Source organism: Nematolebias whitei, chromosome 1 (genome assembly GCF_014905685.2).
Source record: "Nematolebias whitei isolate Nwh7 chromosome 1, NemWhi1, whole genome shotgun sequence".
In the NCBI taxonomy this organism is placed as follows: Eukaryota; Metazoa; Chordata; class Actinopteri; order Cyprinodontiformes; family Rivulidae; genus Nematolebias; species Nematolebias whitei.
The window spans coordinates 6,770,276-6,795,824 of NC_056498.1; the positions used below are offsets into that span (position 1 = coordinate 6,770,276).

The window sequence follows — 25,549 nt, forward strand, 5'->3', positions numbered from 1 at the left end:
AGATAGATAGATAGATAGATAGATAGATAGATAGATAGATAGATAGATAGATAGATAGATAGATAGATAGATAGATAGATAGATAGATAGATAGATAGATAGATAGATAGATAGATAGATAGATAGATAGATAGATAGATAGATAGATAGATAGATAGATAGATAGATAGATAGATAGATATCAGTGGCGGCTCATAAATAGGGGGCACTATGGTGCAGCCCCACCACTCAAACCACTCACATATTATCTTGAAGACAGAAAAAATAAAAATAAAATAATTAAATAAAAATGTTTCGAAATATATGTAGCTGTATTTTCGTTTCTGATTGATGACGCAGTTGTTTCTTTCAAAAACTTTGTCTCCGATTGGTGATGTATTTCCGCCCTTGGGTCGCAAAAATCTTTGCCCATAGACTCTTGCTAAAAATTGTTCATGCACAGTTATCTCCTCTTCATTACAAGAGACAGAAAGATTCTGGGCGCACCTCCTCTTTGAATTGAATATATTTGGATTTATGACAACATGTTTCCTGTTTTTGGAATAGTCTGGAACCTGTTTTATCAACATACAAAGAAGATGGCTAAAGCTATTTTGTCCCTCGTCAGGCTGCTGCTTATGTGAAGGTTGGTCCGTGCTTTGAGGACTCAAAATCAGCTGACTTACGAGCTAAACCGTAATTTGGAAGTGATTTGAATCACAGGCCACCTGCGGCTTTCGGACTCGTCAGCATGAAAATGACCTTGAAGAGGCTCGTAAGTACGGACCAGCAGAATGCACCCTAATCTAGCACCATATCTAAACTATGACTCCCCTGTTGGCCTCGAAACAGACCGACATGTCAATTTCTTCTGGAAAATGTGTAAACTAAGGAAAAGCTTCATCTATTGCCCTGTCCTGTTCACTCTGCTCACGTATGATTGTGCACCTACCCATCCAGGCTGTCATACTGTAAAGTTTGCAGATGATACAGTGGTGGTGGGATGCATCACAAACAACGAGGAGTCCAACTACAGGTAGGAGGTGGAACACCTGGAGAGCTGGTGCAAAGAGAATAACCGTCACATCAATGTGAAATAGACAAAGGAAATGGTCGTGGACTTCAGAAGGAACAAACACACCTACCGCCCCTGAACATAAGAGGATCTGTGGTGCAAGTGGTTTCCAGCTACAAGTACTTGAGTGTGCACCTGAATGACAACCTCAGCTGGGGCAACAACACCACCAGCCTGATCAAGAAAGCTCATCATAGACTCTATTTCCTCAGATGGCTGAAACAAGCTGGTCTGGGAAACTCAGTCCTCACCTCCTTCTACAGGTGTGCAGTGGAGAGCATCCTGTGCTCCAGCATCAACGTGTGGCATGAAGGCTGCACAGCTGCAGAAAGAAAAGCTTTGCAGAGAGTGGTGAAGGCTGCACAGAAGTCTGTTGGAGTCAGTCTCCCCACCATCACAGACATCTACACCTCCAAATGCAGGAAGAGGGCCACCTGCATCATGAAGGACCCCACTCACCCAGCACATACACTTTTTGTCCTGCTCCCCTCAGGAAGGAGTTTAAGGCGCATTGAGTGTAGAACAACTAGACTGAGGAACAGTTTCTAACCTGAGGTGGTTAGACTCGTGAATCTCTAACCAGAATAATCACTGTGAAAAAAATCACATCATGTTGCTGCTGATCTGTTTCATGTTGATGTGTTCATTTGTGCTAATCTGCTCACACAGACTCATGCTCATGTTTGTGCTGCTGTTCGACATAATGTTTTTATGCTATTAGTGCTTAGTGTATTTTTAGTTGATGTTTTTCTTAGTTCATATCTTAGATCTTATCGTTGTTTTTCTTTTACATTTTATTGTTGGATGTAACTGGGACCCTGTGCACATAATTTCACTCCACCACATGTACCGCATGTGATGTAAATGACAATAAAGAAACTTGAACCTTGAGATAAAAGAGTTTTAATCCTTGACTCATTAATTATTGTTTAGCTTGGTAATGTTTTATTAATTACTCTAATACTTTTCAAAACAAATTATTTCTCCAAATTATTATCCTTTACCATTCATGTTGTTTGATTTTGTTTATTATTTTTGATGATTCTTAGTTTGATTAATTATTTTTGTAATAAAACTTCAAACAATTTTGGTCTCCTCATTCAGATGAATATTCATTTGTTATGGTATAGAACGCCCTGTAATTAATGGATTCTACTTCAGTGACTGAGTTCTGATTAATAAAGGGTGAATATATTAATTAAGTCATTGCTGTTCAATAAGCTGATCAGATGGTGCCCAGCTTTAACGAGTGCAAAACAAATAATTAAATGTAGTATAGTGAGGAGCAAGTGTCAACCTTCTTGCTCCATCTCTCATATATGCTACACCCATCTGGCAACCCTGTTCAGCGGCTGCCATTTCCAGGAAAATGTAACATCTCTAGTTGATGTTCTGTAAATGTGTGAGTTTAAAAAGATCCTTCTGATCTCTGGCTTCATGCTGTAGGGTTTGTTTTGCTCTGGATTATTTGTGGTTGTGCACCAGAGTTGTTGTTGCTTGTTCAGAGTTGTGCAGCACCATGGTTCGGTACGTTGCACGGTGGAGTGTTTGTTGTAAAGAGAGAACATTCCTCAGCTTCAGACATGTTGGCCCTGACAGCTCCTGGGGTTCTTGTGTCTCAACAGAGCCTGCCCGGTGGGGCCCTGCAGAGGTCTGCAGCTAAACCTCTCTACCGTACCAGAGTTATCCAAGAATGATCCAAGGACTGTGTTTGGGAGTTTTCCATATTTTCATGGTCTGCTCCATTCAAGGCTTACTGATGGATCAGCATGGAGATGCAGAAAGTGACCAAGATCTCAACAAAGCCATTTTGGAAATGTTACATATTAAGAAAGTGTCGGCAAGTTATCAGGCTGAAGCTCACCCGTACATGAGGAGGATCTACCTGCATCTCGCCTCACCGGATGCTCCAGACCATACACGATCGGAGGGAACTTTGGTGCAGAGCTTTAAAAGTGTTGATAGTAAGAAACCGCCTCAATTTATGCCAGAATTTTAAATAAAATTATCATATGACCAAAGGGAATGGAGCTGTAGTTGTTAAAACCTTGTAAAAACCATCACATTCAACAGCATGCTTTAAAAAGTGAGAATGACAGACTCCGCTATTACTACATCTAAGTTTAGCTCAGTATCTGTGAAACTAACTGTTTTTAGATGCAGCAGAAATCTTGAGTTAGACTGACTCCAAGTATTGATCAGTTGTAGATCGACATCAAGCCATTCCTAAAAGTTTCATTAACCCTTAAAAGAAGTTGATTTTTCTCCATACGGCCATATGGGGAAAAAAATCTGCCACACATTTATTTTTGTCCATGTTTTTATTTAATTATTTATTTTTGTTGAGTCAATCTTTATTTAATAAGACTAAAAATACCCTCTACTGTTTTTATTTTTATTGTATCATAATTTTTCAGATGCTCTCATAACTTCACAGTAACTTTACTACACTCTTGTGTTTCTGGGGGGACAATCATCCACGTTAAAATACACTGAAAATACAACTTTTAATTTCATATTTATCACATCATAAAATAATGCATTCTTCTCAGTAATGGTTTATTTCTTTTTTGCCTTTGTTATTAACATTTATTGGGGCCGAGATAGTGTAGAGGCAGGGCAGCCAACTCAGGACCCGAAGGTCCCGGTTTCGATCCCTGGTCATTGCACATCTCATGGTGTTTCTGCAGGCCACCTCATCCCCAGTTGGTCCCCGGTGCCTCCAAAGGCCGCCCATCGCTCCACCTGGTAGTGGATGGGTTAAATGCAGAGAGCCAATTTCACCATTGTATGGGAACATAAAATTATGACAATACATTATTATTATTATTATTATTATTAACATGTGATTTTGGTATTAGCCCACTAGGTGTTGCTCTGCTTTTATACTTGAGAGCTTCTAAAAATCTTGAAAATCTTGCCTTATTTTAGGAAATGTCCCTACTGCTTTTAAACATGCTGTGGATAGGCCCCTTGTCAAAAAACCACACATTGACCCATCAGTTTGACCAAATTTTAGACCTATTTCTCATTTTCCTGTTTTTAGTTAAAGTTTTGAAAAGTTTTTTATGCAGCTACAACCTGTCTCAGAAAAACATAGCATTTATGAAAAATGTTAGTCTGGATTTAGATCTTGCCCCATACCATCAGCCCTGTTAAAAGTCCATAATGAGATTGCCATGTCCATGGATGCAAAGTGCCCTGTTGCTTTAGTGTTGCTGGACCTTACAGCTGTTTTTGACACAGTGGACCATGCTGTCCTTCTGTCTCTTCCTCAACACTGTTGGCATTTCTGGTTCAGCTTTCAAGTGGTTCCCTTCTACTTGACCAACAGAACTCTCTGTCATGATGGGAACTCTGGCTTCCACTAGTGCCTCTCTTTTTTTGTGGTGTACTGCAGGGCTGTATTCTTGGTCCTCTCCTCTTCTCTCTATGCGCTGCCACTTGGATCAGTTATTACCAGACCACTTTTCTTTTCACTGCTATGTGGACAAACTACAAATTTATTTACCTACAAAGCCTAACAGTAGTCATCCTCACATTTATTTTACTGATTGTATTGCCGACATTAAAAAGTGGCTCCACTTTAAATTTTGTTTTTTAAATGAAAAGTCAGTGTATCTTTCTTGGTGATGATCTGATAAATCTATAGCCTTTGGGCTCAAGGTCAGTTTTTTTCAGAAACAGTATGTCTTAACCAGAATCAAGCCTTTTTTTAAGTTGCCCTGACCTGAAATAGGCCATTCATGCTTTTATCAGCTCAAGGCTTGACAACTGTAAGATGAAACATGGAGCTTTTTTTAAAAACAAAACAGATTCTTTTTTTTATTATTATTATTTAAATGTGATGTTTTTATTTCAGGCTGTGAGAGCTCTAAAAGACTGACTAGAATTTTGTGAATCAAAAAATAGTATTTTTTATTTATTTGTTGGGTTTTTTAAGTGTTTTTTCCCCACTTGGAAACATTAACTGTCATAAAGATAAAGGGACTTCCAGGAGTTATAAGCCACTCATCTATTCATGAGATATTTTGCTAACTTTTTTCATGACTTGCTCTCGACGAAGACGGTCGCTCTTCTTCCCTCTCTCTGTTCCTGCTTTGCTCTTTGTCTTGTGAACCTTTTTCAGAGCCCCTTTTGCATACCTTTCGAACTATGAATTTGTTCAGCTGGTCTCTCAAAGCAATTGATCAAATTTTCTCAACAAGAAGACAGGGTGAAGGAGAGCCCTCTTATCTCTGAAACATAATTGGATTAATGATAACTGGATTCTGCTTTTTGGAGTTGGTGGAAATCTGGATTATCGACAAATTTGGAAAAGTCATCAGCTGTTTAAACTGTCTGGAATGTGCGTGCTGGGCTTGGCAACACTCAGTCTCTGAGCGAATTATATGTTACAGGAACGGCTCTAAATTAGTTTAAATCATATCTATCTGATAGATTCCAATTTGTAAATGTAAATAATGAATCTTCATCTTACACCAAAGTTAGTCATGGAGTTCCTCAAGTTTCAGTGCTTGGACCTGTTACAACAGGAGCTGGATGCAGGTCACAGTTCACTGCAGCAAGCTGTTGCTAGCTGGTGGGCCTTGGGCCTCCTCTCTGACCCAGGACCCACCTCCAGCCCACGCTGCTCGAACCTCCTTCAGAAACAGCAACTTACACAATTTAATAAATCAAGGAAACGTGAATTCAGTTTTACCAATTGTATTAAAATCAAGGCAGGAAAAGGTTACAGTTTACAGCGATGGCCTCTCCGGTACAGTTCAACGTGAGATTAGGAACCGGAAGGGGCGGATGTCCTGTGGCATTCCAGATTTATAGGGCCTAGTCTCCTCCTTCACAGAAGAGGAGCACAACCTGTCACGTGGATCAGGGGGAGTGACTAAGTGTGATCTCAATGGATCTTATGTGGTTTGACGTGTAAGGAAAAATTGAGACGGTTCTTCAAAAGCCTTTCTGCGTGATGTAGCAAGCAAAATGAATATTCAGACGGAAATCCATGCGGACCAGGAGATTTGTTTGTTTTAAGCTTTGAGATGGCATATGAGAGCTCCTATTCTGTGATATTAGCCACTATTCTTTGATTTTGATCATCTGACAAAACAGATATGTGAAGTTGTTCAAGGAATTGTTTGATTTGTTGTCCATCTTAAGTTTGGCTGTGTGCATAATAGTTTATAATAACTTTGAAAAGTTTGTTGGATTTCACTTTGTTTATACACACTCCTCTTAGAAGTTGTGTCCCTTATTTTATCTATTGTGTTGTCTGCTTGTTGTTTTTGTAATTTTCTCCCTAAGAGTTTGGCAAACTTGGCTCTCGATTCATAGTATTTTTGTTTGGTATAAATCATCTTTTTTTGTATTTCTTGTGAATATATAGCATTAAGTTTGTTTCTTAATATTTTAAGCTTCACACTATGTTCTGGTTTTAGTTCTTTCTTATGTTTTGTCTCAACCTCTTTTAATTCTTTGTTCAATTCTGACAGTTTTAATTGGTTTGATCTCTTTTTCTGGACACAAAAATGTTGTTGTAGCTCCTGCTGGATCGCATTCACTGGGGGGTGGATGATGGTCACTGGGAGTCCCCGTTCTGCCATATCTGATGTCACCTCCACTGCTGTCTGGTACACGCAGGTCTCTTCTTCGTAGAACGCGAATAGTTTTGCAGGATTGGAACTTAATTTTATCCTCCTTCAGCATCTTCTTTACTTGATGGTACTCTGCACGTTTCTTGAGAATTTCTGGTGGATATTTTAAAGATGCTCTTATCTGCTGTGCTGTATTGATTGGTGTATCACAACTGTATCTTGTCCTTTATCTGTATCTGCTTGGCTTTTGGATCTGCTTGCCTTTTGGTATCAACAAGTACAGATTGAACTAAGTCAGAGAATGTATTTGAGTTTGTTGTGTACGGGACATGAACTAACAGGGAGCTGCTGGTGTGTGTCCCACCTGATGACAAGATCACCAGTAAACTGGAACAGCAGAAGAAAATAATAAAACAACTCCATAAAAGGACTTCCAAGAAATGAAGACATCAGTTTGAACTAGTTTAGACAAAGAACTGTAAGAATGTTGTGACACGTCTCTGGGTGGAGCTTTTGTGTTTAAATACAGAAGAAGCTGAAAGCTCCGGTCAGACGCATCTTGGTTTTTTGTTGTATCTCTGTTGGTTTGGGGTAAGAGCGTCTCCTTTCAGCTGAAAGCTTTAATAAATGTTGGTAATACTTTTTAACTTGAATCTCTCTGACTGATTATTGTGTCTTTTCTCCATGTATCTCCGAACCAATGAGAGGAACAGGTGAATAGGCTAAAAAGTCTGAGTTGTTGTGTTGATTTTCCTCGACAATATCTTTATGCATGCTCAATAATCCAGGTAGAAAAATCAAAAAAAGTTAAACCTGGTCCTCTGGACATTCAAAAAACAAAACAAAGCAAAACAACAACAAAAAAAAGTAGAAACTTTTTGTCTTTCATCCGAAAGACTTCCTCAGTCTGAGGTGCTGTATTCAGCTCAGTCTTATAAATAGCACCTTCTCAGAGTGGATCAGCCGGTTTTGCTGCTGATAACCAAAACCAGCTGCTCATATGATCAAGAAGGACAATCAGCCTAACGATGGTCCTTACGATTAACGATTAGCACAATGATGGCTGTTTACTATTCACAGGAGGCTGAGTGATACTAGCAATAACAGCATTGTAAGAGGGGGACAGTTGAACACGGAGGCCTCCACCCCTGTTTAATGATGGATGGTTTCTTTTCACAAAGATGGCCTCCTTTACTCCTCTTTCAAATCATTGTTCCTCTCTGTCCAGGATGTGAACATCTTCATCCCTGAAAGAGTGACCGCTCGCCTGGAGATGAGTATAGACCACAGACTCCTGGCCTGATGTTGTTGCTCTTCTGTGCTTGGCCATCCTTTTGGCCAGTGGCTGTTTAGTTTCCCCGATATAAGACTGATCACCCTCCTGACACTGAACAGCATACACAATATTACTCTGTTTGTGCCGGGGGACTGAATCTTTGGGATGAACCAGTCTTTGCCGTAATGCATTTTGGGGTTTAAAAGCCACTGGGACGTTATGTTTAGAAAATAAACGTCTCAGTTTTTCTGATACTCGCTCAACTTAAGGAATGACCACTGGTCTGGGTTCCTCCTTTTCACCTGATGGCTGACTGGAGTCCTGTTTGGGTTTCCTCTCTGCTTTCAGGAAGGTCCAGTTAGGATATCCGCATTGTTCTAGAGCCTGTCTTGTGTGTGATTTCTCCTTCTGCCTGGCTCCTGAGTTAGTGGGGCCACTGTCTGCTCTGTGGTACAGAGTCCTGATGACTCCTAACTTGTGCTCCATAGGGTGATGGGAGTCAAACTGCAAATACTGGTCTGTGTGGGTGGGTTTGTGGTAAACCTCGGTTTGCAAATGTCCTCTATCAGAGACTGAGACCTCACAGTCCAAGAAAGCCAACCTGCCATATTTTACATTTTATCATGTGAACTTGTATTTATCCACAGAATTGATGTCAGTAAAATGTTGGACTTCCTGAAATTTAATTTTAACCCAGGTGTAATCAACATACCTGAAACAATGACTTGGTGGTGTCCCTGAAAAGGATGTCAAGGCTCTGTAGTGTGTCAAGGACAACTTTGCTGTGAACATACGGTCCCACCAAATGTGTCATTTAAAACACGTACGGTCCCACCAAATGTGTTATTTAAAACACGTATGGTCCCACCAAATGTAGTAAAGGTTGGGGACAGCTTAACTGTACCTTCACTACTAATTATTTAAATATAGCGGGTTCTTTCTTTTTCGAGTTAAATTAATGCCATGTGATGAGGTAACTGTGAGGATTGTTTAATCAGTGACAAGAGACGTTAATTTTCCTTTGACCCATCAGAATAAATGCGGTCATTTATTTAACAGAATCAAAATTTAACATCAAAACATGTACACTTGATTAGCTGATCTGGTTCTGATTAATAAAACTTGGCACGCTTTACTAATAAGACAACAAGACATTTCTGAAGGCATCTAGATTACTGGCAAAATAGAAGAGTTTAAAGGAAGGAATGAAGGAGTTTAAAGAAGAGATGGATAAAGGGAGGTGTATGTTTGGATTGACCAGAATTGGCACGCTTCTTTCAATCACCAGCTCAAACCTCAGGTACACTTAGCGCGTGACGACTCGTTACCTTCGCAGGAGATAAATCAGCTCCGGTACTGGGTCCATTTCAATGCTACCTTCCAGCGTCTCCGGTTAGAGTGGCTGGTCATTGTCAGAAGTCGTGTCGATTTACTCCGTTCAACAAACAGGCTCAGCTCCCTTCGAAGTTGGAGGCGTTACGCCCGGGTGGATTCACAGCCAGTCGCTGTGACTCCGTCAGAGATCCCACTCAGGAGTGGAAGACTCCAGAAGGCTTGAGAAGACTCCATCAAGAGAACTCCAAGAGTAGACTCAGTAGACTGAGTAGACTGAATAGTTCCAGGAAGTGTGGACTTTTAAAGAGTTCTCACTTCCGGTCACTTCAGGACTTCCTGATTGGTTGAAACAATCAACAGGGGGTGGCTCTAGTGATATCAGAGGGTTATTAAAAGTCAACAAAGGGTTCAGGAATGTTTAGGAACATTTTAGTACAGAGAGAAATGTTATGGCGAAGTGAGACAACGCAGATGCCAGTGTTTCTCTTTTTACCGTCTGCTAGGTTTAAAAACAATACAGCCCATTCTAATAACTTCTTTTCTGACTGTCTCTGACTTTTGACCGACATCACTGACTTCTCATTTGACAGAAAATCAAATGCATAATTACTTTGTAAATAGACATTTAACTTGATTTCTAATTTAAATGAGGTTTAAAAAATCATTAATACTGTTTCACAGTTGATTTAAAATGAGTGGTTCACTTCAACATTAGAAAAGATATGAACTAAACACACTTTTTGATTATCAAGATATTGTAAAATAGTAATGATAATATAAAAAGAAGAGTGTTATTTCAATTGATTACTTCAGGATACAATTAGACATTCTCTGGATGAGCTAATTTGTATTTCTGGATTCAAATCAATGAAATAACAGTTCCTGTCCCAAGAAGGTCTTCAGAGGCAGGTTTTGGTCGGAGGCCGAGTTCACTACAGCTCTCTTTTCTACCACCTCCATGTACAGGTTGGCCACAATATGAGAAACTGGAGACCTCATAGCACACCCATGTTTCTGCCTATAATATTGCTCCCCAAACTAACTTCACATATGGGGAGCTTTATTTTGGTAATTTTTTAAAATCTAAAAACAGGTATTGAGATTTACTGTTTTTTAATAAATATTGTAAATCTTGAACAGTGTCTCTTGCTTATTGCAATTACGTACCTGTGATTTCCTGGTTGAGAATCCAGGTGACGTTGTTGGCAACAAATTCAAATCTTATTGTGTATTGGTCACATTTGGCGGTGGGCACGTAGGGCATTTTTGCAATTGCAAGAGAGACGGAGTTTCAAGTATTTTATTTTATTTAATTTTTGTTTTAATTGTGTTCCCTTTTCTTCTCAGGCAAAGCAGCAGCTGGTTAAGTGGTGGAATTAAAAAAAAAGTTTCCTAATTTGGAGTCCTGTTTAATTGTGTCAAGGAAAATCTACACAACAACTCGGACTTTTCAGCCTATTCACCTGTTCCTCTCATTGGTTCAGAGATACATGGAGAAAAGACACAATAATCAGTCAGAGAGATTCAAGTTAAAAAGTATTACCAACATTTATTAAAGCTTTCAGCTGAAAGGAGACGCTCTTACCCCAAACCAACAGAGATACAACAAAAACCCAGGACGCGTCTGACCGAAGCTTTCAGCTTCTTCTGTATTTAAACACAAAAGCTCCACCCAGAGACATGTCACACATTCTTACAGTTCTTTGTCTAAACTAGTTCAAACTGATGTCTTCTTTTTCTGAAAGTCCTTTTATGGAGTTGTTTTATTATTTTCTTCTGCTGTTCCAGTTTGCTGGTGATCTTGTCATCAGGTGGGACACACACCAGCAGCTCCCTGTTAGTTCATGTTCCGTACACAAAAAACTCAAATATATTTTCTGACTTAGTTTAAGCTGTACTTGTTGATACCAAAAGGCAAGCAGATCCAAAAGCCAAGCAGATACAGATAAAGGACAAGATATAGTTGTGATACATCGAGCAATACAGCACAGCAGATATGCGCGTCTTTACAATTGTGAGGTACCTTTTATGGGTCAGGGCTCAGTTATGGAGGCAGAAATGCAGGCTCTGAAGAGCTTAATAATTCATTTGAGAGCTGAAAATGAGAAGCTGTGCCAAGAGCAGGTGGTAGCTGGGCCTGGACCTAGTGCTACACAGCATACAACAGAGTCACCTTTTTGCTACAAGTCCCTCGGTAACAGAGGTTTGTTTTCGTAACACGTGATTAAAAAATGTCCCATGTTTAGGGGGAAAAGAGGTATTGGGTTAACTGAGTGGCTTGAGGAGGTACAGCCATTTGTGGAGCATGTGTTTGATGGGGCCCTTCGTCATGAGCTGAAGCAGTTTGTGCATGGGAAGCCAACAGCCACCTTGCTCGAGGTTAGAGCAGAGGCATTTCGTTGGTAGCGTGAGGTGTGGCCAAGTAATATACTCTGTCTATGATCTTCTAGCCCTTCAACATTTGGGTGTCATTATGGGGTGCAGAGTTGTTCTCAAGGGGCAGTTGGTTCACACAAAGCCTCTGAATTGCGCCAGTTGAGGAATATGTTCCAGCAACAGCAATTACAGCTTAACCAATTTACCCAGAGCATAGCTCGTTTGCAGAAGACCAATCAGCGGGGTCGTTCTCGTGACCCTATTGTTTGTAGGCATTGTTAGAAACCCGGCCATTTTGCCAGGGATTGTGATAGGATTCGAGTCCAGAAACATGCCCCTGCTCAATCATCACCTCAGGCATCAGAAAACGAATTCCCGCCGAGTTGTTGAGCCACGATTCGGACAGGGCAGTTATTGGCTCTAGAGTTGGTGTTTCTCAGGAAGGTTCTAATCTGGTGTCATCCTGCCCACATTTGGTGGTGAGCATGGTGGTGTCGAGGTTCCTTGTTTAATAGACACTGAATCCATGATGTCTACCATTAAAGAGAGTTTATTTACTGAGAGAAGATAAATTGCAGTCCTGTCATTAGCTTCAGCTCAGAGCTGCCAATGGCCTTGCCATTCCCTACATTGGCTATTTAGAATTGGATATTGAACTCTGTGACAAGATCATGCCCCAGTGTGGGGTGTTGGTGGTCAAAGATCCCCTTACTGGTGTGTCATTGAAGGCGCCAGGTGTTTCGGAGATGAATGTGATTAGTCGCCGTTATGGTGAGCTTTTTAAACATCATGGTTCAACTTTAACTCACCTGCTGTTTCTACTGCTCCAGAGTTCATTAGACAGGCTTTCCACTGATGCCATCATACCACAACTCAACCTCCAGATGACATCATCGGTGGTGTAAAAGTGTGTGGTAAGGAGGTTCACCGTATTCCTGGTGGCACACTGAAGACTGTGCCAGCCACATGTTCTGAGAGGTACTCAGATAAAGTTGTTTTGTTTGAATCTTTGAACTCCAGCCTTCTGTCTGGACTCCTTATTTCACCTGCTCTGATTCAGATCACAAGGGGAACTGCCTACATCCCCATTGTGAATGTGGGCACTACTGATGTGGTGCTACATCCTCATACCCAAATTGGTACGCTGAGTTCTGTTCACGTTGTCAGCTTGTCTTCAGGTGTCCAAGCAGTACTATCAGACATGGCCTTCAGGGGAGAGCAAGTGGCTGCATACTCTGTCCAGGACCAGATAGATGCATTGGATGTGACTGGTTTGTCAACTGAAGAGCAAGGTGAGGTAAGGGTGTTGCTTAAGACATATAGTTTTGTCTTTTCAGCACATGATGGCGATTTGGGATGTACTAATTTGGGCACCCATGATATCTCCCTCATGGATGATATACCTGTGAAACAATGTTACCGGCGCATACCTCCTTCTGAGTATGAGGCCGCTAAAGAACATATCTACAAATTACTTGAGGCAGACGTAATTAAGGAAAGCAACAACCCTTACGCTAGTCCCATTGTATTAGTTAAGAAGAAGGATGGGACTTTGCGTATGTGTGTTGATTACAGGCACCTAAATGTTAAAACTAGAAATGATGCCTTTCCCCTCCCTCATATAGAGGAGTCCCTGGATGCACTAGGGGGCGCACGCTGGTTTTCCACTTTGGATTTGGTAAGTGGGTATAACCAGGTGCCAGTAACAGAGGCCGACCGGCCTAAAACTGCAATTTGCACTCCATTCGGTCTCTTTGAGTGGAATCGCATGCCCTTTGTGCCTTGTAATGCACCCAGAACCTTCCAAAGGTTGATGCAGCGGCTGTTTGGTGATCAGCAGTGCAAAAGTCTTTTGTTGTACCTGGATGACATTGTTGTGTTTTCCTCCACAGCTCAGCAACATCTAGAGAGGTTGGAAGTGGTTTTGAGTCGGCTTCAAGGGGAAGGCCTCAAAGTAAAGCTAAATAAATGTGCCTTCTTTAAACCTGAGGTGAGCTATCTGGGAGATGCTATTTCTGCTGAAGGTGTTGCCACTGACCCCAGTAAGACTGAGGTAGTAGCTAATTGGCAGCCCCCCACTACAGTTTCTGAGCTACGATCCTTTCTTGGGTTTGCTAGTTATTACCGTCGCTTTGTAAAGGGCTTTACAAAATTAGCTGTTCCTCTACACAGGCTGGTTGCAGAACTAGGGGGCACCAGGTTGAAGAGACGGCCAGATCAGAATGTCATCCAAGGCTGGACAAAGGAGTGCCAGAACAGTTTTGAGGAACTGAAAACCAGACTGACAACTGCACCAGTGTTGGGTTATGCAGATTTTTCATGTCCTTTTATTTTAGAGGTGGATGCAAATTATGGTGGTTTGGGGGCTGTGCTCTCACAGGAGCAAGGAGGTAAGGTGAGACCCATTGCTTATGCAAGCCATGGCTTGAGGCCCACAGAGCGTAATATGTAGAATAGCTCCATGAAACTGGAATTTTTGGCACTGAAGTGGGCAATGACCAAAAAATTTGGGACTACCTGTTGGACCATAAGTGTATTGTCTTTACTGACAATAATCCATTGAGCCATTTGGCTTCAGACAATTTGGGCTCAACTGAACAACGCTGGGCTGCCCAGCTTCCACTGTTTGACTTTGAAATCAAATACCGTTCTGGCAGAGCCAACCAGAATGCTGATGCCTTGTCAAGGTAGCATCCTGTTGGTGCACAGGATTTGGACATTATGGTCCCTGGTACATCCCTTCCTGAACCCTTGAGGGAGGTTTTTCAGGGGAAGCAAAGGGAGGTTAGCCAAGTGGCTGCTATGGCCTTGCCTAACCATAGCATCTCTGAAATTGGTACTTTTCAGCAGGTTGACTCATCCATCCAGGAGTTCTTGGTTTTTTGGAGGCGAAAACAGCGTCCCACTGCTGAAGAGCATCAGCAGGTATCTCAGCCCATTCTGGTGTTACTCTGGCAGTGGGACAAATTGTTTGAGGAGAATGATGTTCTATACCACCAAGTGTTTAAACCTGCTAGTAGTGAGTTACTTTTACAACTGGTGTTGCCAACATCCTTAAGGGAGGAAACCTTGAAAAACGTTCACCACGAGCATGGCCATCAAGGTGTGGAACAAACATTAGAGCTCCTACGCCAACATTGTTATTGGCTGGGCATGGCTGCAGAGGTGGCCCAGTGGTGTCAGAACTGCGAGAGATGCCAAGTGGCAAAAGAGTCTCAGCTGCAAGCCTATACGTTTATGGGGCACTTGTTGGCTTCACAGCCTAATGAGATTTTGGCCATTGATTTTACCTTGTTGGAACCTACTCATAATGGACTTGAAAATGTACTTGTTATGACTGATGTGTTTAGTAAATACACACTTGCTTTTCCCACCAGAGATCAGCGTGCTTCTACCGTAGCACAGGTTTTGGTGAATGAGTGGTTTTTAAAGTTTGGTATACCTGTCCAAATACATTTGGATCAGGGTCGCAGCTTTGAGAGTTCTCTCACTCAACAGTTATGCCAGTTGTATGGCGTTGAAAAATCACACACCACACCGTACCATCCAGCTGGCAATGGTCAGTATGAACGGTTTAACCAAACCCTTCATGACCCACTGCGAACATTGCTGTCTTCTCGGAAAAGGGATTGGAGCTCTTGTTTACCACGTGTTTTGTACTTTTATAACACTACACCCCATCAAGCAACTGTTGAATCACCATTCTTTTTGATGTTTGGATAGGAGCCTCAGCTGCCAGTTGATTTCCTTTTAGGAAGAGTTCAGGAGCCTGTGGCTGGAAGTATTCATGACTGGATCCAGGAGCACCAGGCCCGCTTGCAGGTAGCTGTGGAGGATGCTTGTGGTTAAGAGTTGCAGCGGAGAGCCATAAGAACCACAATGATCAGAGAATCCAGGTGGTGTTGTTGGCAACAAATTAAAATCTTATTGTGTATTGTTTGCCATTTTGTCACATGTTCATGAACAATATCACCATCTTGTCTACCCCCCACCCCACCCACCCAACCACCTGCAAAATGTATTATGTCTATGTTGCTTTTGCGCTAAGGTAATTGTTTTTGCTGCCTTACACTGTGCCCTGTGTCTAAGGACATGGTGTGAGAGATCTATTTTTTTTTTTATTCTTTCTCTCCTCATACTCCTTGAATTCCTCATGTTTTCTTCCCCTTTTCTTATCTAAGACATTTTTATTATTTTTATTTATCTATTTTTATTCCGGATCACACTGTTGTCCCCTGTTGACCTGAAAAGAGCTAGGACCATGCCTTTCATTTCAGGAGGATTTTCTGGCAGCTCACTTTGCTAATTGCTACAAATTATCTGTTTCTGCCTGTTGATTCTGGACCCAGCTTCTGTTTCCCATGGGAGCATCCATCTTCGCAGGGGGGCCGGAGCCCCCCTCAGCCCAACTCAAATTAAAGTTATGCCACCTCGTCGGATTTGTTGGCCCATTTGATTTGAGACAATTTATGGTCTGAGACTTTTCTGCACCATTCATATTATTGTCATTATTTTCAGATCTCAGACTATCTGGAGTCACTGAATCTTGTTAATACATCTGGATCTGCCCATCACTGCAACTTTCACTGTTTTTGGGTTCTGAATGATCGCGTCTTCATTAATGGTTCTCATGGTTCAATTATGGGGGCTAATTGTCACACTACTAACTCCTGTAATTACAAATCAGTCACGAAAAACTCTAGAAAATTTCTGAAAATAATGTTGTTATTGCTCTCAGGGATTCAGCCCAACCCTGGAACCCCCACCAATTACAGCACACCAAATTACTTTAAAAAAATGCCAGGACTTCATTTTCTGCATGTAAACACACATAGCCTTCTGAGAAAACTTGATGCCTTGAAAATTCTGGTCAATTCTTCTGGGGCAGATGTAATCTTCATCTCTGAAACCTGGCTCAACAAATCTGTACTGAATAATGACTGGATAATCAATGGATTTAACATCTATCACTGTGATTGTCAAGGGGGGGGGGGGGGGGTATTTACATCAGAGATTCTCTGGTTTCTAGTCTTGTGTCTGCTAAAACAATCCCAAACCAGTTTGAGGCCTTAGCTGTAAACATCACCTTTTGAATGGAGGCCAGATATTATCTGTAGTGGGTTGTTATTGTCCCCCCTCAGCAACATCTGAGGCTCTGTCCTCCCTGATTGAATTCCTTGGAAACTTAAAATTCAAAGAGATTTTTCTGGCAGGAGATTTCAACATTGACTGGGATAAGTCGACCCCCCTCTGTGATAAATTCAAGGAATGTTGCCTATCTCTTAATCTAACCAAACTGATCAACTTTCCCACTGGACCAAACAAAAACTGTCCTGAAAAATCTTCCATCTTAGACCTGTTTCTAACAAATTTGCCTCACAAACTCCTTGGTACAGGTGTATTCGCTGACATTTTGAATGATCATTGTATAATAGAGGGTCTCAGAGATATTAAACTTCCACCTTGTAAGCCCAGAATAATTCAAAAAAGGGATTTGAAAAGTTTTTGTGAACAGTCATTCCTCTGGAACCTATCCCACTTTGACTGGCATCATACTCTACTAACTGACGGCATGAACACCACTTGGAACTATTTTCATAATAGTTTCATTTATTTTGTGACTAAACATGCTCCTTTTCGTTAGTTCAGAATAAAGGGACAAGACAGCCCCTGGTTGACTCCAGAGCTAGCTGACCTCCTACACAGGAGAGAACATCTTTGGGCCGCAGCGAGAAAATCTGACTCAGACACTGATTGGTTGAGTTTTCGGCAGATGAGAAATAAATGCACAACTGCCATCAAAGCTGCCAAACGTAACTATTTCTTATCTCAGACCTCCAAAATCTAAATGACCTTAAAAGATTGTGGAAAACCAACAAATCTCTCTCAGGAAGCTCTCAATCATCTGACCTCCCATCACAACTTCTCGTTAACTCTGTTCCTGTGTCAAATAAGCACGAGATCCTGAACTGTTTCAACAAACATTTTGTTGCTTCTAGTTCTTTATTTGACACAGATACTAATGGAAAAAATTCAATTCAATTCAATTCAGTTTATTTATATAGCGCCAAATCACAACAAAGATGTCTCAGGGCACTTTACAGAAACATTCACATACATAAAAGCCAATTAGTAGTTCTCCATCTAAGGAATCCAGCAGACAAGATGAATCTTGGCTTTGATGCAGTCTCCCATCCTGAGCAAGCACAGTGGCAACAGTGGAAAGGAAAAACACCCTTTTAAAAGGAAGAAACCTCCAGCAGAACCAGGCTCAGGACAAGCGGTCATCTGCTTTGACTGGCTGGTTGAGAGGACAGGGAGGAGAGACAGACGAACACAGAATGGTAGGTCCAGGTATAGGTCCAGGTGTATCTGAAAGAAAAAAAACACATGTTAAGGATAGAAAAAATAATTACAAATACAAAACAGGTTGAGCAGAGTAAGTAAAGACAGAAGTAGAGTGAAAATTGTGGTCAGTTTGTCGTCCAGCAGTTTAAGCCTATAGCAGCATAACTAAGGGACAGCTCAGGAAACCCAAGCCGACCCTAACTATAGAATTTAGCAAAAAGGAAAGTCTTAAGCCTAGTTTTAAAACTGGATAATGTGTCAGCCTCACGGACAGAGATTGGCAGTTGGTTCCACAAGAGAGGAGCCTGATAACTGAAAGATCTTCCTCCCATTCTGTTTTTGTAAATTCTAGGAACCATAAGTAAACCTGCAGTCTGAGAGCGAAGCACTCTGTTAGGAAAATATGGAACAATAAGATCTGTAATATAAGATGGAGCCAGGTTGTTGAGAGCTTTGTAGGTTAGAAGTAAGATTTTGAAATCTATTCTGGATTTGACAGGGAGGGAAAATCAGCCACTTCACTTAACCAAACTTTGGCAAATCAAATCTCTCCTATAAGTCAATCCTCAGTTAAACAGCTTCTCTTTTTCTCCGTTCTCAGAGAGGTAAATAAACTGTTAAAAGATCTTGATCCTAAAAAATCTGCAGGACCAGATGAACTTCCACCTTATTTCTTAAGGCTGGCTGCTCATATCATCGCAGTTCCTGTGACCCACATCTTCAATATCTCTATAAGCCAAAACTCCATTCCAGATGCTTGGAAAACAGCCTTTGCTGTTTGGAGGTGACCCCACCTCAATGAACAACTATCGGCCAATCTCTAAACTCTGCATTTTAGCCAAGGTTCTAGAAAAACTGATAAACTCTCAAATCAAAAATTACCTGGACTCATTTAACATCTTACCTCAACTTCAATCTGGTTTCAGGAAACAACACAGCACAACCACTGCTTCACTGAAGGTTCATAATGACGCTGTTGAAGCATTGGATGCTAAGGATTATTGTGCTGCACTTTTCTTAGACCTGTCTAACACTTTTGACACTGTGGATCATAACATCTTGTGTCATAAGCTCTCAGAAACTGGTTTCTCAGATCACACCATTGGTTTGTTCTCTAACTATCTCTCAGATCGGAAGCAATGTGTTCAACATAATGGTACTTCCTCCAGCTATTTAACAGTCAACAATAGTGTACCACAAGGCTCAGTCTTAGGACCCACCCTCTTTACAATCTACATAGGTAATGTAGGTCATAGCATCGCTAATGGATCCTTACATTTTTATGCGGATGACACAATTGTTTATTGTCGTGCTAAAACAGTTGATAAGGCTTTCCAGCTTTTGCAATATGCATTTGACATCATCCAGTCAGATTTGTTCCGCCTCAAACTTGTCTTAAATGCCAATAAAACCAAAGGGATGCTGTTTTCCAAACAGGAAGTCGGTCCCAGCAGTTCTTCCTCTGATTTTATCCTCAAATGATGTCCCCACTGAGTTTGTTGATTTCTATAAATATTTGGGTATCTTGGTCGACTCACATCTCTCTTTTAAGCTCCACGTGGAAAACCTAGGCCCTATTTACACAGACACGATGGGGGGGGGGGGGGGACGTAGGTTTTTTTCGTATGTTAATTATAGGAAAAGATTTGCGTTGACATGGTCGCATTTTGGGTTTACACGCATCCGGAGGATTCCCCCCCACCCTCCCGAATCCGCTGTAGTTACTATGCCGGGTCATTAGATGGAGCTGTGAATTTTGTACCTTCACCTAATGTGCATGCGTGTTGCCTCGGCATGCTGTTTTCCTCTGGGCTAACCAGCTAACAACAACGTAACCTAACAACAAGTTAAAGCTGGATTCTGGCTGGATTTTGGATGAGAGTCGACAGATTTGACGCCAAGCGGGATCGCTTCATCTAACAGCTCTACACCGGTCGCTGAGTGGACCAGAACCGAGTCGACGATGTCGGACTTTACTCCGTGATAATCAGTAGCTGTTTTACTGCAGGTAAATCAACGTTCTTAATAATGTTAGTTTGTGTTTACTTTGGTTACAAAACAACCAACTGACTTTTTATTTTTCCTGAAAGAAGAAGGAGCTGTCCTCCCACCAGGCGGACCGGTTCTGAATGAGGCTCGGCCCAGATGAACTGTAGGAGGACGTCGAAGAGAGATGTGGATGAACTATTTATTTAAAATTCCCCTCATTTCTTTTATTCATTCCATTCAAGTTCAGTTAATGTGTTTTAATAGTGTGTTCAGTTTAATTATCAGTGTTTATGTGACATACAGTTTGTGGTGTTGAATAAATAAATAAAAATTAAACCTGATGTCTTCATTTTCAACTTTAGTGTTCACGCTATATGTTTAGCATCATTTTGAATTTGAATTACATAATGGCCAGATAGCTTCATTTAGCTCAGAGCTTCATTATATCTCGCACACTAACATAAATACTGTTTATTATTATTAAACTTATTATTTAGCACATTTAGATGTTATAGTGCAGCGTGACGTGTGCAAGTGCCTCGTTCTATAAAGAGCGATATTAGAACTGGATCAGATTGTGTCTCTTCCAACACAGATGTTGGTCACAGCACCTGGAATCTAACGTAGATTAACTATGAGATTAAAAATATATTCCATCAGTCGTAGTTCAGAAAGCAGTGTGTCTGCCGCCATGTTGATAGAAATATAGCGTTGGTCCGCGCGTGCATGTGCGCATGTGGTTTAACACAAAGCCTCAGCGGGAGATGTTTACATTATCAGCGGGGGGTCAGCGAAAAACCTCCACTCTGGAAGGTGGGTTCAGAAACCTCCGGATTCAAAGAGGGGGCCACTGGTGTCGTGTAAATGATCAGCAGAACCGCAGAGAGAAACCTGCGGATGCACTCAAAATATATGCCGTGTAAACGGCCCCCTAGTAAAGAAAATGAAAGTTAAACTGGGTTTCTTTTTCAGAAACAGATCCCGTCTCACTCTGAATGCTAGGAAACTCCTTGTATCTGTGACTTTCCTTCCCTCCATTGATTACGGTGAAATTATTTACATGAACGCTCCTACAAGAACCCTGCAGATGTTGGATGCTGTCTATCATGGTGCACTAAGATTCATAACTGGCTGTGATTATCGTACCCACCACTGCACCCTGTATTCACTGATTAACTGGGCATCATTAACTTCATGTAGACTCTCTCACTGGTACATTTTCATCTTTAAATTACTTCTTGGTCTGTTGTCTTCATACATCTCCTCCTACATTTCTCTGCGTGAGTGCAGCTACAGCGTGCGCTCTCAGGACATTGTTACCTGCAGTGTTCCCTCAGTGTGGACTGAACTTGGCAAAAGGTCCTTCTCCTACTCTGCTCCTGTTTCCTGGAATATCATATATTTATATAATATAAAATATTATATAATATAAAATTATATAATATAAAATAATATTTATATAATATAAAAAAGACCTGAAACTCTCGACCCTGACCTCTCTAATTGACTTTAAGAATCTGTTGGACTCCTGGCAAGGACCAATGCAGACATGTTCTTGTTTTTAGTTTTCTACATTCGCCTTATAATCTAGCTGTTTTTGTTACTTTTTTGGCCATCATATGTATTTAAAAAAATTGTATGCCATTTTATAACTGTCTACTGTTGTCCATGTTGTCATCATTCTTTGTTGAAATCAGGTCTCTCTTGTTCATGAGTCCTCGAGGCTCAGTGGGATTAACCTGTCTAAATAAAGGTTGAATGAAAAAAAAGCAATAACGGCAGCATTTCATAGAAGCTGCAGCCCTGGTACACTTCTGTCTACCCTTCAGAGTGCTGTACGGAATGTAATTTTGCTGTATTTAACTGTACAACGACAATAAAGCTGGTTCTGATTCTAACAGACAACGTTGACTTCAAATACTGCACTTAATGACAAAGTTTTAAAGAAAGATCTTGCACAATCTGTGTTCAAAATATCTGTTAGAGATCAGTCTCAGCTACTACCACTCCAAACGTAGCTCAATCTCTGTAAATTAAATTATAGCGATTTTGTGTGTTGTTGTTTTATTTTTTTAATTTAACTCCTAATTAGCTGATAAATCAGACAAGTGTTTATCTGAAAGCAACATTCTGCTAAAGTTGAAACTGATTCCATTATTTTTTTATTTTTTTGGACCACCCAGCTCCACTGGATGCTCCTGCTGGATGGATCTGGTTTAATGTCAGAAGCCTGAACCCGTCCATGCTGGGTGCAGAATTGGTTCTGTTCAGGAAGACCCTCCACCCACGTCCCCTCAGTGTTACCGTCACCCTGCACGGCGTCATCACTCCACAGGACCCTCTGGATGATAGCCCCACCCTCCAGGAGAGGCAACTGATGCTGGATCAGCGGCCCTCCTCCGGGTATGACGTGTTCGACGTATCCAAGATACTGGTTGCGAGGCCTCTGGAGGTGGTGGGCTTTCAGCTGCACTACACAGATGAGAACGGGAGTCTGGTCCTCCATGAGGCATTAACCCAGAGTCTGTACTGCCTGGACAGCAGCTGTCTGAGGGAGCCGCTGCTGGTGCTCTACCAGGACCGTCCTCCTCAGCTCTGACTCTGTCATCACCACCAAGGGCGATAATGTTTCTGCTCGTGTGTGTGCGTGTGTGTTTGACTGAATTTTAATGAAACTTACAAAAAGTAAACATTGGATTGACAACTGACTCAACTTCATTCAAGATGGCTGCCACAGCAACGTGACCCTTGCAACACACAACAACGATTTAAACTCAGTCAGTTTGACAGATGGTGAGAGAAAACGGGGTGTGGTAGTAAATGGACTGTACTTATATAGCCCCTTTCTGTCGAATTAAGATATTCAAAGCTCTTTACAACACAATCTGTGCCTCATTTACCTCCAACACACATTCATAAAGCACTCTAATACAGCTCTACAACAGAGGCGTGGAACATGGCCCACTCAGACTCAATGTCCCCCGCCTCCCCCGGAACGTGTTCAAAGCTGTCCCGGAGGTGGGATTTAAAGCGCCGTCTCACGGGAGACTCTGCCAGATGTTCCCAGCAGACCCTCACAATACGTTTGGGTTTGCCAGGTCTGACCAGCATCCTCCCCCACCATTGGAGTCAACTCACCACAAGGTAGTGGTCAGTGGACAGCTCCACCCCTCTCTTGATCCGAGTGTCCAAGATATGTGTTCGCAGATCAGATGAGCCGACAAAAAAGTCGATCATCGAACTGCAGCCTAAGGTGTCTTGGTGCCAAGAGCACATATGGACACCCTTATGCTTGAACATGGTGTTTGTTATGGACAATCCATGACAAGCACAGAAGTCCAATAACAGAACATTGCTTGGGTTCAGATCAGGGAGGGCGTTCTTCCCACCCACACCCCTCCAGGTCTCACTGTCATTGCCCACGTGAGCGTTGAAGTCCTCCAGTACAACAAGGGAGTCCCCAGGAGACGCACTCTCTAGTACCCCCTCCAAGGACTCCAAAAAGGGTGGGTAATCTGAGCTGCTGTTTGGTGCATAAGCACAAACAACAGTCAGAACCCGTCCCCCAATACGTAGGCAGAGGGAGGCCACCCTCTCGTTCACCGGGGTGAACCCCAATGTACAGGCACCAAGATGGGGGCAACAATTATGCCCACTCTTGCTCGGCGCCTCTCACCAGGGGCAACTCCAGAGTGGAAGAGTGTCCAACCCCTCTCCAGGAAACTGGTTCCAGAGCCAGAGCCATGCGTAGAGGTGAGTCAGACTATTTCTAGCTGGAACCTCTCAACCTCACACACAAGCTCAGGCTCCTTCTCCAGCAGAGAGGTGACATTCCACGTCCCAATAGCCAGCTTCTGTAACCAAGGGTCACTGCCAGGGTCCCCGCCTTCGGCCACCACCCATCCCACATTGCACCCAACCCCTTTGGCCCCTCCCACAGGTGGTGAGCCCATGGGAAGGGGGACCCACGTCTCCTCTTCGGGTTGTGGGCTTCTTTAATATATATATATATATATTGTCTTGAGTTCAGTTTGACTTTCCTCAGATTTTTAAAGTTGTTTTGTGGACCTACCATTCTGTGTTCGTTTGTCTCTCCTTCCTGTCCTCTCAAACCAGCCGGTCAAAGCAGATGGCTGCTTGTCCTGAGCCTGGTTCTGCTGGAGGTTTCTTCCTTTTAAAAGGGAGTTTTTTCTTTCCACTGTCTCCTTTGTGCTTGCTCAGGATGGGAGACTGCAACGAAGCCAAGATTCAACTTGTCTGCTGCTTCCTTAGATAGAAAACTTTACTAATTGGCTTTTCTGTGTATGTGAATGTTCCTGTTCAGTGCCCTGAGACAACTTTGTTGTGATTTGGCGCTTTATAAATAAACTGAATTGAATTGTTTCTTTATTTGAGTTTGTTTTTAATCTATTCAAGTTTGTGTCATTTTCTGAATCTATTTTTACTGTTGGTTGTTTAAACCAGCTTCGAACAGTGTCAGCTCCTGAGCAAAAATATTAGTTGGTCAGACGTTAACTTCCAGAAAATGGTTACAAATCGTTACATTTCCTCTGGGAAAAAAAAGAGAGAGATATGCTACTTAATGTTTATTTTATAGTTTTTGTTTTTGTTTATGCATCTACAAAGGGAGTGGTGGCGCAGAGGTTAGAGAAGGTGGGCCTGTGATCGGAAGGGCGATGTTTAAGTTTCAATTTTGTTTAATGAAGTAAAATGGTTCACAAAAATAGTCAGAATCCTGACGTAAGAAACTACACACAAAAAAAAAAAAAAAAACTAGCAACCAACAAAATGGCAGCCAACAAGCCTGGAGCTTCCGCCTCCAGATCTTTTAAAGTTTTGCCGTCAGCTCTGTAAAAAGGACCGGTTAGCTGAGCGGACATCTCTTTCATAAAATAACAGACGTAACGCTGTGAAAGATGAGCAGTGGGAGAACTGCTTGTGAAGCTTATCTCTTTCAGTTCGTCTTGTTTTTTTTTTCTTATGACGCACTCAGGTTTGTTTTCAGTGATTTGTTACAGGCAGGAAGGTTCTGCCCATCAAAGATTCACAATCTGAGGTTTGTTGTTCTGTAGCTGAAATATCAGTTTTGTTTTGATGCAAAAAGTAGAAACTTGTTGGCAAGTGAAATATAATTTTATCAGATAATATATTAACTTAATGAAATATCTAGATATATGTATCCCGTTTTGTTATTTAGAATGATATTGTGTTAAAACACGATCTGATTCAGTTTCCGGTAGAAAATGTAGTTTTAGTTACATGCCTACAATTCCCAACATTCACGCACGCACCATTATAGAACACAAGATGGCGAGATATTATTGGTTGAGAGCTGGGTCACATGATAGAGTAGGGCTTCCCATTCATCCAAGTAGGTATCTCCAAGTAGGTATCTCTGCAGGCAAATTCGGAAGGCGTATCTGGGCGATCATATCTGATTGGACTATAGGAAAGTGGGCGTATCTAGACGGTCATATCTGATTGGACTATATGAAAATGGGCGTGTCTGGTCGGCCGGATCTGATTGGACGATAGAAAAATGGGCATGTCTGGTCGGCCACATCTGATTGGACGATAGAA

The 25,549-nt window shown here is 41.7% G+C and overlaps 1 protein-coding gene across 1 annotated transcript; it reads left to right on the forward strand.

Annotated features, from left to right (window-relative positions):
- The first annotated feature begins 2,813 nt into the window (after window positions 1–2,813).
- LOC119414484 lies at window positions 2,814–22,610 on the forward strand. The gene is made up of 3 exons (XM_037681580.1): window positions 2,814–3,011; window positions 11,381–11,399; window positions 22,162–22,610. The coding sequence occupies exons 1-3, from the start codon at window positions 2,814–2,816 to the stop codon at window positions 22,566–22,568; spliced, it is 624 nt and encodes a 207-aa protein (XP_037537508.1). The 3' UTR covers window positions 22,569–22,610.
- Window positions 22,611–25,549: the final 2,939 nt, after the last annotated feature.

Bases quoted from the DNA above. Each gene is read 5' to 3' on its own strand.
- LOC119414484 (XM_037681580.1), top strand. From the start codon at position 2,814: ATGGATCAGCATGGAGATGCAGAAAGTGACCAAGATCTCAACAAAGCC.